A 13,614-nucleotide genomic window follows, 5' to 3' on the forward strand; every position below is an offset into this window, starting at 1 on the left:
CGTAACGATTGTATGGAAATATAAAGCGTGAATACGTTCGAATCATACGCGCGAAAATTGATATTAACTGTTTAAAATATTTACGTGGTTAAATTTCTACATTGGTTAATTTGGTTAATTTGCGTTGATATTTTCGTTTAATTTCTGCAGAATATTCATGTATACTTAAGTTTTATTTTCTCACCAAGTTAATTGTATATTGTTTTATTTTATTATACGGTTAGTTAAAGTGACACACCTATCTGCGTTCTACATCTTTCAAATTGATAATAGAAAAATTATCTTTTTTTTTTTAAATCTTATAAAAGACGATCGGACAAAGTTAACTATACCGTTTCGCGTGTTATATTAGGTTATTCGGAAAATCATTTCGTTTTTTGATGGAAATGAAACACGATTTTGTTAAATTGCACAAACATTTTATCCAATTATATATTCTCCAATTTTGGAAAACGAAATCACATACCGAACAACCCAATACTCGAAGAATTCGTAAAAGATAAAACAAGCTGATAATTTACCAGTAATTCGCATTTATAGATTAAAATCAGACACTTTACACACACACAAAAATAAATATCCTTTCCAAAGTTAAAAAGTGTCCTCGTTACCGAATCGAACGGAACGATACGCGAGCAACTCGAGGTAACGGAACTTGCGTAAGAATCGATAATTATTATTAAACGTGTTCATAAAAAAAATCCACGAACCACTCTACAACTATTTATATTCATCGAACACCGTCCGTTAAATTCTACGATAATACAATTCTCTCTCGACGTTGCACAGAGGGCGTATCATCGGTTGACGGAAATAATTTCTCATTTCTGACGTTTGCATGAATTTCTATCGCGATGGTACGTATTTTTTTTTTTTCTTTCTTTTTTTTCTTCCAAGGATGATAAATCCTCCGAGTCCGGGTACAATTACAAAGGAAGAGAATCCCTCGGTAGCGGTGTTACGCAAGTAAGTTTCGCGCTCGTGTCGCAACCGCGAGGATTCAGCTCGCGGAGCCTCCTCCTAATCACGCATTCACGTGGGTAGAAAAAACGCGCGTGCACTCGCGCGTGCGTTCACGCGTGCATCGTGGACGCGGCTCGGCCTATCGTGGTGACAGCCGGGAGCCTAACCGTACAGGCTAGGATGGTTCTTCCGGTGAGGGCATGTCCGGTGCTTCAGACAATACTTCAGCGATGATCGCATCAGGAATGTTTTTGCAGCGACGCTCAACTTCCTCGTTTTGTAACGCGAAACTCCAGCGCGTGGTTCGAAGACGTTGCTTTGTATCGATATCGTCGATCGATCGATCGAATCGCGTCAATAGACACGTGTACGTGTACACAACGTGCAATGGACGAGAACAGAAATAATTTCTACCGTTGTGAAACGATACGTGGAAATTTATCAGCTTGGAAAACGAATCATCGCGATTGAAGTTTGTGTATATGTCGGGAATGAGAAATTATATTTCCAATGAATGATAATAGTTGTGTTCAGAATTGAAAGTGATCATCACAGAGATGTTTCGTACGAGTGATTAGAAATAAATGAATTACCCTAGTCGATTTGATCGATTTGAAACTACTCGAATAGATTTGTGTTGTACAATCAGTGTTGTGTATAGGATGATTAATTGAACAATAGTAAGTTTGTATTTCAAGCTTGAGCTGTATTTAACAATATTAGTAAATTTGAAAGAGTCAACGTTTCAACAGAAAAAAATATTGCGAGGTAAAAATATTTTTCGAATTGCAATGAAATTTGAAATATATGTACCATTGTTCCTTACGTCGTATACTAAAAAGTGAATTGAATTTTCTCGTCGATTTTAATTAAATTTCAACCGCGTTATTAACCGCGTAATTTGATCGAAAGTACTCAAGACTTTACGCTACTTGAACTTTAAAAACTGTATTTAAAGACCAGAATGTGATTTCTCTGTTTCAACTTTTACACATACTTACAACTATAATCGTAACAAACTACAATTCTAAAACCAAGCACGAGTTTTCCTACCATCGATCGATTCAACGATAGAAACACTTAAACGTAACAACTAAACCCTGAAAGCAATTCTCTAATAAACGTTCAAAATGGATAAATTTAATCGTAACGTTCGTCAATGTTCGTGAAAAATAAACGAGAAATTCCATCGTTGAACAAACAACCATCGACGGGGTCACACGCATCGGGACCTCGGTTAAGCTTTTTCTAATTCGAATAACCATCGTCTCGTTTATGCGCACTCCGGTCGATCACCAAAGAAGCGCACGTACGTTGCACTCACACGTTTATTCGCGCTGCAATCTCGACGTATGTATTACGTTTAAATTAATAATCCCTGTTGCGTCGCGTGATTGCCGTCACTCGGAAACACGTCCGTTACACGCGTGTTATTACGGGCCGCGTGCAATTTCAATAATAATTATAATCACGCGCGGTTGCACGGCTGGAGACGAAAAAACCCCACGACGAAGAAACTTTCCACCCTTATTGCTTTTTCGCCCCGTACCGGCGACTTTAATACCGGCCTGGTTCGACGCGCGTGTTAAAACGCCGGGACGTTCATTATTCGTGTTTTCGTTAAGTTTCGTTCATTGTCGATTCCCCGTGATTTCGTTATTTTCGTTTCTTCCTGGACGAATTTTTCGAACGAGACTGAATCTCTCGTTTCAATCGACGTCTTCTATCCTCTAGTGTTTTAGATCAATACTTTTTGTGAAAATCGTACAATCGTTTCATTTCTGTGAAAATCGACAGAATTATTGTTCACAGTATGCACGATTCTACGGAAAAATACGTGGAATATTTATATTAGACATTCCATATCGTTGGAAAAAATTATAAAACACTTAGACTCTGAACGAGAAGTTAAGCGAGGATGAATTTGTGATTTTTGTTCTATATTGAGAAATATTTATGTTTCAATCGATAAATCGTTGATGGACAAATTTATTCATTAGAATGGAAAGAAAACGGTAAGTAATACAGACAAATTCAAATTTTCGTATTATACTTTCTCCTACCGTCAATTACATTCCAAATTCAATTACTAGAGGTCTGTGTGTCTATTTTCAAGGATGTATGACATCGCTAAATTTCTACAATGGAAGAAAAAAGTAAAACAATAACAAATTCAAATTTTAGAATACCTTTCTGTACATTCTCCGATCGATTGCGTACGAAATTCGATATCTTCGTAAATCCGTGCGTTAGAAGCGCTCGTTGCATTCGAAACGTCGATACGTGTCGTTCGATGTGCCGAAAGCGTCGCAGGGCGTGCAATAGCGCAAAGAAAGCAGCGGTCGCAAAGGGACAAAGGGAGTGGCTCGAAACCCGAGGAAAATGGAACAGAAATCGGACGATAGCGCGACCTGGACGTGCGATCACGGCGTATTCGTCGCGAGTCGACGCGATAGCGTTTCTCGAGGCGACAAAGCGACCTTCGAGCTCGTAGACAGCGAAACCTCGACGTTTCGCTGCAAGAGATCGTCGATTGAAACCACCTTCCTCCTTCTCACGACGTCGCAATTGAATCGACCAAGAGCGTTCCGAGCGAGTTCACGCGGAATTCGTTTGGTTCGCGAATCATCGGGCCTGGGATCCGGAATTCGGAAGGTGAGAAACTTTCGCGGCAAAGGACGATTTAAATCGATGTGAAAGGATTCTCAGCATAGTTCCTCGGTAGCGAAGGTCAATTGTCCTTGGTGGCTTGGTTCGTGCGAATTTTTACGTAGGTACAACGTAGAGTGATCGTAGTAGCGAAAGGAAGAGAAGGAAGAGATTAAAGGTGGTCAAGAAAATCTTTGAAAGGTGATGAATTGTTAAATGGAAACTCGTATATTGGAGAAAGAATATCTAATCAATTGAAATAACGTCCTGGTGTACAGTTTACTGATTTGGGATTTGGAATTTGGATGGTGAGAAACTTTCGTAGCAAAGGACGATTTAAATCGATGAGAAAGGATTCTCAGGATAGTTCCTCGGACTAAATGGAAACTCGTACATTTGAGAAAGAATATCTAATCAATTGAAATAACGTCCTGATGTACAGTTTACGGATTAAAACGGTAAAATAATTATCGTGTCTTCGACAATGACTTTTCTAAGAATTAATTAAGACATCGCTTTCGTTACGGGATTCAGATTTGAACTTGGTGTAAGATAATTTTAAGGCTTCAATGTACGAACGATTGTACTCCTCCGAGCAATTATTGAATAAGTGGCGTCTTTTTCGCCCGTTTGCTCGTTCCCCACTCCGGTCACTGCTTGTTGTATAAGCAAGTGACCGGTCGTGGAGCTGGTCCGAAAGGTCAGTTGCCGCTCTCTGGTGCGTTCACTTCTAGGGAAAGATATTTCGTAATAATATCGATGTATTTCGAGTAATTTAAATAACTGTCTTCCTTTCCCTTCTTTTACGCTATTGTAAATCATAAGTCAAAGGAAGAAGTATTAAAATTTCTAGTGTTATTGGATCTTTCCTCCCTTCGAACACGAGATAGTACGGAGTAGGAATGATGATAAATGGGACTTGGGAAATATTAGTAAACCGTCGAGGTAAATTTAAAAATTGTCTCAGTTCTATGTTGTCTAAGAATAGAACTTACAGTTATAGTATTTTTTGAGATACGTTCGATTTTATTACAAACTACAATATATACAAGGGCGTAATTTCTACGTTCATTGTCTTTACCGACTTCAATGGTTCGGTTGAATATAGTTCCTAGAATCACTGTTCAGGTACGAAGACGTCGCCCCAAAACCACTGTCATTTCGCGACGTCGGTATTTCAGAACTTGCATCACCAACTCCCTTAAAACGAAACGCTGTACCACGTCTCGTGTGTGTCACAAAGCTCCAATTCGTACGACACGAAAAGTATTGCCCGCATATTCAATATCTCGTTTCTATTTTTTTTGTAACATCTACAATCGATGCAACGGACTGCTATACCGATCGTCGGTTCTGTAGGTTTCCACAAAGTGCATTCTCCACTCGACGAGCTGCATTCTGCGTCGATAGTGCAGAAACTATCGACGCGTTACTTACCGATACGAAACACCAAAGAACACACAACTCCGGTGTAACAGTATCTACACATAACAAAATCGTGGCTCTAGATTCGTATACGAACACTTATCGATACCCACATCGACTCGAACACTTCTTCACGATAAAAAAACTAACTCTCTCGACAGAAACGAAACAAACAGCCCAGACAAGAACCCTCAACCACCCAACTTACCATCGAACGGTACCCTTCCCGATATTTTCCAAATTTATTTTCTCGTAACTAAATTTCAAAAACGAATCACCTCTCTCTTAATCGTCTACGAACCTGTTTACACCTCGTAGTTCTTGTCAATCGTTCGCGAAGTGTATTCAATCCACCCGATTCTCGTGACATATACACACACACACACGTACCCACACACGCTACCAATTACCGCTTATTAAGAATTTAACCAGTACCTCGCGCAAGTGGAAAGGGTTTCTTTGTCGCCTGCTGTTGGCGCACTTTAAACGAGGGACTGTGCACCCTCGGGGAATTGCACCTCTCAAACAATGTCTGCTCGTTACGAAGCATAGCCAGCGGTATTTGTCAGTGGCAGCGGCGGCTGTTTCAACGAAAATTCGAACAAAGCCCGAGTAATACCGGGTGGTCCGATTTGTTTGGCATTGGCCGCACGAGCGATAAAGCATCGACCAGGAGCACCGAGCTACGCGCGATTTGCGGTGTCGACGAAACGCTCGCTTCCGTGTGCTTCTCGTTATGCATCGCGGGACGCGAATATTTCTGGCCGCGCGTTCATTATCAACGGAACCATTAAGCTTGCACGGATCTTGCCCGCGCGCCAACGAGGAGCATTGTGTCAAAAGGTCTCTCTTTGTTCGTAGATAAAAAAAAAAAAATTTTTTTTTTCTTTCTTTTTTTTTTACACTTTCTTAACCCTCTCGTACAATGAACGACTATAGTTACTCCTTACGAGACATACACGATCGATAGCTATAGTCCCTGTTCATGGTTTCACCGTTTCTCCGAATTTGCAGATTGTCAATGTTCGAGTAAAATAAGTTTATCACGTTGCTAAGGGGGGAGTTCTCTTCTTTCTAAATATTATCAAACGCGAGGTAGAAACCTCAACAAACCTAATCCAGACCTAACCGACTCTCAGTAGTGTAATAGATTGCTGAATAAGTTTTGTCGCGTACTATGAACGACTATAGTCGCTTTCATGTACCGTGAATAGCTATAGTTGCTGTTCATGGTTTCACTGTTTCTCCGAATTTGCAGATTGTCAATGTTCGAGTAAAATAAGTTTACCACGTTGCTTTCGGGAAGAGTTCTCTTCTTTCTAAACATTTCTAAACGCGAACATCGCGAACAAACTTGAACATCGACTCTCAGTAGTGTAATAGATTGCTAAATAAGTTTTGTCACGTAATATGAACGACTATAGTAGCTTTCATATACCATGAATAGCTATAGTTGCTGTCCACGGTCTCACCGTTTCTCCGAATTTGCAGTTTGTCAATGTTCGAGTAAAATAAATTTACCAGGTTGCTTCTGGGAAGAGTTCTCTTCTTTCTAAACATTTTTAAAAGCGAGACAAAAACCTGAACATCGACTCTCAGTAGCGTAATAAGTTTGTTGATTGTTGAATAAGTTTTGTCGTTCGATAAGAAACGGAGCTATTATGTTCGTCGTTTTGTTTCTCCGAAGATACCACTGTTCGATGAACATATATAAAATTTCACATAGATCTATCGACTCATTCGTATATTTACAGTATATTACTGAAGTATCATAGTATATTTTTTACAATGGAAAAAACCGACAAAACTTATCGAACAACCTAGTACACACTTTCTAAACTCTAAAAATTTCAAATTTCTTAAAATATTATCCAAGAAACCGACCATACAATTTTACATAAATGTATAAAAGAAACCAACCTGCGATCACCTCAAAGATCGTGCAATTTTCACCATACTTCAAACTAACAAAGACGATAACGTTCCCAATAACAATTATTCAAACAGTGCCTCTCCAAAGTGTGCTTTCCACGCGGTGAATAAATTCGAACGGAATGACCCGTTAATTTTTGTCGATCTGTATGTTTCTCTCTATTCCACGAACCAACTCGAATCTCCCGATTGGACACAGATCGTAGATAAGTAACCTGTTCGTAGCGTTCACCGCGAGGCGACGCGAGGTGACGCGAGGCGACGCGACGGTCCTTATAAACATCTCCTCCACTGGTGAAACCATTCACCGTGAGCCTCGCTCTTTAAACAAGATTAATCGTTCGTGTGTTGGCCAGAGACTCACCTATCGGAGACGCGGTGTTGGCTTCCCGAAGGCTGACCGTTTCTGGTTCAACTGCCGCCTCGTCCTCCTCGATCAATGGCGGCGGTGGTGCCAAGGGTCGCGACTCGTAACCCCAATGTTGCCGGAAAGCACGTGCGCCACCGTCCAATCGGACACGTGGCAGCTCGACGAACATCGCATCCCCCAACTGCGAACAAAATTCTCAACGATTATATTTCGCGCGAACACAAATCTTGAAAAAAGAAAAAAAAGAAAGAAAAAGAAACATTGTGTATACGTAGAAACGTCTCTGGGAGTTTCAGGGTCAACGAGTCATTATCAGAATGGAAATTCAAAGACCACGATGGATGTGCAGTTTCAATGATAGGGAAATCGTTGGGGATTATTTGCACACGTGTACAGATAGGGCGAAAGATTACGAAAAGGAAGCGTGACGGAGTGCAACACGTGTAAGCTCGTACACAATGGATCGCAAGCGCATTCTTCGAGGAGCACGTATACGCCTAGAATGTAATTAAACGCATCTTTTTAATTGGAAAGTCCTCGATACGGCGGAGGGAGTGCGAACGGTAGAGTCGCGTAATTTATCGTCGCGGTAACGAGGATCATGTTCAAGGTTGTTCCGCTTAATCGAGCGCGTTTAAAAAATTCGTAATCGTCGCAAACATTTCACCGTGAACGTGATCCGTGAAACAATTTTCATCCGAGCGCCCAGAACGAGACGTTGCTTGGAAATTTGTGTTAGATTCGATATCGATTACCGAGCGACTAAACCTAACAATGATGTGTAACGTATTCTCGAATCTTTCGAACCGCAGAATTTTCATTCAGAGATACGTGAATTTTCAAACACAGTTTCTCTCATTTTCCAAACGCTTGGCAACCATCGAACGAGAGACAAACTCACAAATCGAATCACGGACAAACGATCAAACCGTCCACGGTAAACACTGTATTAGTAACAACCGTGGTGTACATCGCTCGAAACTCGTTTCAACTTAAAAAGAACGTCTCCGGGTACAATTAACCCTCGATGGTAATTTTTCGAAACGATCGTCTCTCTATTCGATCATTTCTTCAAAAATTTCTCATCGAACAATTTTCCAACGTTCGAGGAGCGGTTTTCGAGTACTCCGTTCGACGACGATTCAAATTCGGTAGAAAATTTCACGGAAATTATTATCGGAATAATTTCACGTTATCACTGTCTTTCGGAGGCATTCTTTGTATTTTCTTTCAGTACACGTCGATTCACGCAGACGTACGAGACAAGTACGTTCTCGAAACGATGTCGATCGGGAGAAATTAACATGCGCATGCCACCGTTCGTAGCGTACGGAATTCCTCGTAAAACGGAGAGACAACCGTGAATAAAAAAAACGGTTGTTTCACGCGACACTCACGTAACCCCGAATTACGTCCATTTCAGCGTGGCGGGCTAACGAGACGAGCGCGTCTAATTAATCGCGTCCGAGTCATTCGATGGCATCGAATCGCGGGACCGGTTCTCTCGGGATCGACGTCGATCCTCTAGCAAGAAAAAGGTGGTGTCGTTCCCCGAACACAGCCACGAAGGGAAGCTGGACAACGACTGGACCGTGTCCGCCGGGTTTATCTTAAAATACAGTAGATTGACCCGACGACACGCTGACGTCACTAATTAGAACTCGTTGAACGCGGTGTGTCCAGCATCGCCACGGTGACTCGTGAAATCCGAAAGAACGGAGGAACTCTCGAGATCTCGCCGAAGCACGAGAGTTTCACTCCTCCTCCTCTTCCTCCTCTTTCCTCCTCTTCTTCTTTCCTCTCGCGTTCATCGTTGAGCGGAATTACGACGCTCGAAACCGGCGCGGAACGAACCACCAACGCGGCTCGCCCGAAACTCCGTGCACCGACCGAACGGGACTTTTATCGAAAATTGATATTCGCGTTTCCTTACCAATTTCACCGTGAAACCGTTCCTTTCGGTTTCTTTGGTTGCGCGCCGAAACGATGTAAACGAGAACCGCGTTTCTTTTATTCCCGTTAGTCGGGACGTATTATTACGGAGCCGGCGGTAGTGAACCAACGAAACGAAAATAGAATACTAAGATTATTGAACTTGGAACAACCTCCGAGGGTGGGAAGGTATTACGATATTGCGGTTTTTTTTTTGTTTTTTCTTGGAGCGAAACAATAATCGAATATTCGAATTATCGGACTCTGATAAGTGAGTTCTTCGATATACGTCGAATCTATATAAACGTGGAATCTGCTTTATTCGAGTCTTCGAGAAAAATATTACGATGTTTTTCTTTGCAGGGAATATTTTATCGTTGTTTAGCTTGGAGTTGTCTAGTGGAGTTTGTCGATCCTTAGACAGAAGGGATTATTGTGTCCTCCTTTGTGGAAGTAAACGAGAGAATTTTTAAATTAAAATGTGCATCGTAACGTGCCAGCTCTTTTATCTACTTTTTAATTGACTCGTGCAACTGTCGTTGAGTTGCCAGTGTTATATAGGTTGTATAGTTTTTATCGAAGAATAAAGAGACACTGGAGTACACACCCTAACAGAGGACGTGACTTTTTTCGATCGAGTATATTTGATGAAATATGTACACGTTTACCATTTACAGTAAATAGTATATTTAGCATCGTGATGTTTGATTTTGGGTAAAAATGAATTACGTGTGTTTATCCAAAAAATGAACTACGAGTGTTTATCCAAAATATGAATTACGAGTGTTTATCCACTTACTATGTAATTATCCACTTATCGTAACTATCCAGACGTTACGTCATTCTAAATGAATAAAAAGAAACCAAATGCACGCGAATGTAACAATACTCCCGAAGAGTTTGGAACGAGTCAAAGATTGTTTTTACACCGTTTGTATATAAACTTTCTCGCGTACAATTTCGTAAAGATCAACGCTCCGAAATTACATTAATCGTTAAAAGTCACGCGATACCTATTAATATTTGTTCTTGATTAAAACTCGTATCAACGCAGTCATCACATTTATGTTAATACCGGGCGGTCTGTGAAGCGTCGAGGCAGAAAAAAACAAAATACCGATGGAACGAAGCGAACAGAAGGGAAATTATTAATTTCGATTTGTTTCCCGCGCTCGACTGCCCGCATCGTTCGCCATTATTTGCCAATTATCGTCCCAAACGAATTTCTGCCCGCACGATCGACGAAACGGACACATTTTGCAACCGGCCGAGCGAATTATTCGCGACAGACTGTGACGGTTGTTTGCTTCGATGATCGATGAGAAACGTACGAACAATTTGAGTAGTTTTGCGCAATCGAGTCGCGGACACTTTAATTCAGAGACTACACCAGATAGTGACCGTAAAAATTGCACCACTTTAAAAAAACCATCGATGTTTCTTATTTAACTCTTTTACGAAACTTTAAACCTACATGCACCAAGAATACTTACGTTATCGAGTAATTAAACAAACAATACCGCAATATTCGTCAAGGTTATCCGCGAGAGAACTTTCTCGTCATTGTTTCGAATATTCTTCTCCTTTCCACTCACCGTTTCGTTGCAAGTGCAACACAGCTGAATTAAATTCACGACAAATACTTACAAATTTATTCAATTTCATCGAGAGAAGAAATTGCTACTGATTTTTTAACCGATTAAAAAACTACGAAACGTTAACGAGCATGCCAAGTAGCCCATAACGAGACTCCTCGAATAATCGACAAAATAACAAGATCCATCGCTGTGATTACACACGACGGTTCGAAAACAACGTTTATCGTCAATTTGCACGTGATACGAGTATACCTATCCGAATTGCACGCGCCTAAGTGTCTCACGATCGATCAGGTACGGTGATCTCGTCGACAATGGGTACGAGATTTCGTGTCGAGATTTTCATTCCGTTTCGACGAAACTGCAAGCTGCAGGTGTACGAGCAATCGACGAAAACCGAGAAAAGACGGAGATGTACGCTCGCGTGCGCGCGAGACCAAAGCTGAATTAGTGTCGAGCGTAATTGCGTTAATGGAACACCTCGAAGGCAAACGGGGTCACGTATTCTCGGTGGGAATCCTACGAGAAGAATGCAAATACTAATTGGCGGGAACCGTGGATTGTTGCACGGCGATATTCGCGGCCAATACGGGATCATGTAATTGGACGCATTCGTTCGCGGCAGTCTGGTAATTGCAGTTAACGCGGTAACTGCAACTGCAGTCGCGGCTCGTTCAACCGCGATCGATCCCGAGCACTGACCCCCTATCTCTCTCCTCCCCCTTTCCAAACCCTTCTTTAATCGGTCACGACGAAAATCGAGTTTGCAAAAATGAAACTTTGACCATTCGGAGCAACCTTTGCTACAAGGGGGATTTTTACGATATTTTTCTCGAGTAGAATACTTGTAAATTGAAAAGTATAATAAAAAAGAGGAGAAGAGTGCACTACCATCTAGTGCATCACTTTTTAATCTTCTCACTGAGGTTTGATCGATGAATTCGTGTTCGTTTCTGAGCTTTCCAATTTCCCACCACTTTCTTTAATCGACCACGACGAAAATCGAGTTTGCAAAAATGAAACTTTTAATCATTTGGAGCAACCTTTGCTACAAGGAGGATTTTTAGGATATTTTTCTCGAGTAGAATACTTCTTGTCAATTGGAAGGTATAATAAAAAGAAGTGTGTGGAGAAGAGTGCACTGCTATTTGGTGCACCACTCTTCAACCCTTTCACTGAGATTTGATCGATGAATTCGTGTTCGTTTCTGAGCTTTTCAATTTCCCACCACTTTCTTTAATCGACCACGACGAAAATCGAGTTTGCAAAAATGAAACTTTTAGTGATTTGGAGCAACCTTTGCTACAAGGAGGATTTTTAGGATATTTTTCTCGAGTAGAATACTTCTTGTAAATTGGAAAGTATAATAAAAAGAAGTGTGTGGAGAAGAGTGCACCACTTTTTAATCTTCTCACTGAGGTTTGATCGATGAATTCGTGTTCGTTTCTGAGCTTTCCAATCCCACACCACTTTCTCTAATCGACCACAACCAAAATCGAGTTTGCAAAAATAAAACTTTAACCATTCGGTGCAACCTTTGCGACAAAGGGGATTTTTACACTATTTTTCTCGAGTAAAATACTTCTTGTAAATTGGAAGGTATAATAAAAAGAAATGTGTGGAGAAAAGTGCATTACTATTTGGTGCACCACTTTTTAATCTTCTCACTGAGATTTAATCGGTAAATTCATTTCTGAACTCTTCCAATCCCCCCTCCTCCTCCCTTACTCGGTCACGTCGAAAATCGAGTTTGCAAGAACGAAACTTTTAACTATTCGTAACAACGTGCGCAACGAGGTAGACATTTTGCGATATTTTTCTCGAGTAGAATACTTTCCTCGTAAATCGGAAAAGGAAAAGTAGTACGCAGAGGAACGAGTGCATCTTAACCTTCCCTCTGCCCATTTAATCGTTTAATTAATTTCGCAATTTATTTCATAACGACGGTACTTGTAAACGTATCCAACGATTAAACGAAGAAGTAGAAAGTTTACAACTCTGGTGTTTTCTTTGAGCACGTTGAAGAAAGTCCGATACAAATGTATCATTTTCGAAGAAACAATGCTAAAAATTGCACATTTCATTACAATTGCAATGAAAAATCTCACTTCTACTTGCCACGATTTAACAAATTCCATTAATATGTCCATTACATTATTTCATATTCATCGTTATCGATAAAAGTAATACTATCAACCACATCCTTTATTTCTTTCACGATTTTAAGATTCATATTACTCGAATATTATTCCTGATACTTTGTATCGCCTATCAGCAATAATCAACATACTTTAAACATCAAATTCGTCGGTCATGAATGATCGACACGATGTTCAAAGCATCGAATAAAAAATTTCAAAACCGTTATTATTTCAATTATTCCTGATACTTTGTATCGCCTATCAGCAATGATCAACAATAAACATACTTTAAACATCAAATTCGTCGATCATGGATGATCGACATAATGTTTAAAACATGCAATAGAAAATTTCAAAACTGTTATTATTCCGATTTTTCCTGATACTTTGTATCACCTATTAACAATAAACATACTTTAAACATCAAATTCGTCTATTATGGATGACCGACACGATGTTCAAAGTATCGAATAAAAAATTTCAAAACCGTTATTATTCCAATTATTCCCGATACTTTGTATCGCCTATCAACAATGATCAACAATAAACATACTTTAAACATCAAATTCGTCGATCATGGATGATCGACATAATGTTCAAAACA

At 40.3% G+C, this 13,614-nt stretch overlaps 1 protein-coding gene across 3 annotated transcripts in view; it reads right to left on the reverse strand.

Moving 5' to 3' along the window:
- The window catches only part of Raskol (Ras GTPase-activating protein raskol), a 381,465-nt gene that overhangs the window by 281,770 nt on the left and 86,081 nt on the right, over positions 1-13,614 (reverse strand). For all 3 annotated transcript variants that reach the window (XM_076327831.1, XM_076327830.1, XM_076327832.1), the window contains one exon: positions 7,334-7,520. In XM_076327831.1, coding sequence (XP_076183946.1) covers positions 7,334-7,520 — 187 coding nt within the window. The remainder of the gene's footprint in view (positions 1-7,333; positions 7,521-13,614) is intronic.

The sequence above is a fragment of the Ptiloglossa arizonensis genome, chromosome 2 (genome assembly GCF_051014685.1).
Source record: "Ptiloglossa arizonensis isolate GNS036 chromosome 2, iyPtiAriz1_principal, whole genome shotgun sequence".
Lineage (NCBI taxonomy): Eukaryota > Metazoa > Arthropoda > Insecta > Hymenoptera > Colletidae > Ptiloglossa > Ptiloglossa arizonensis.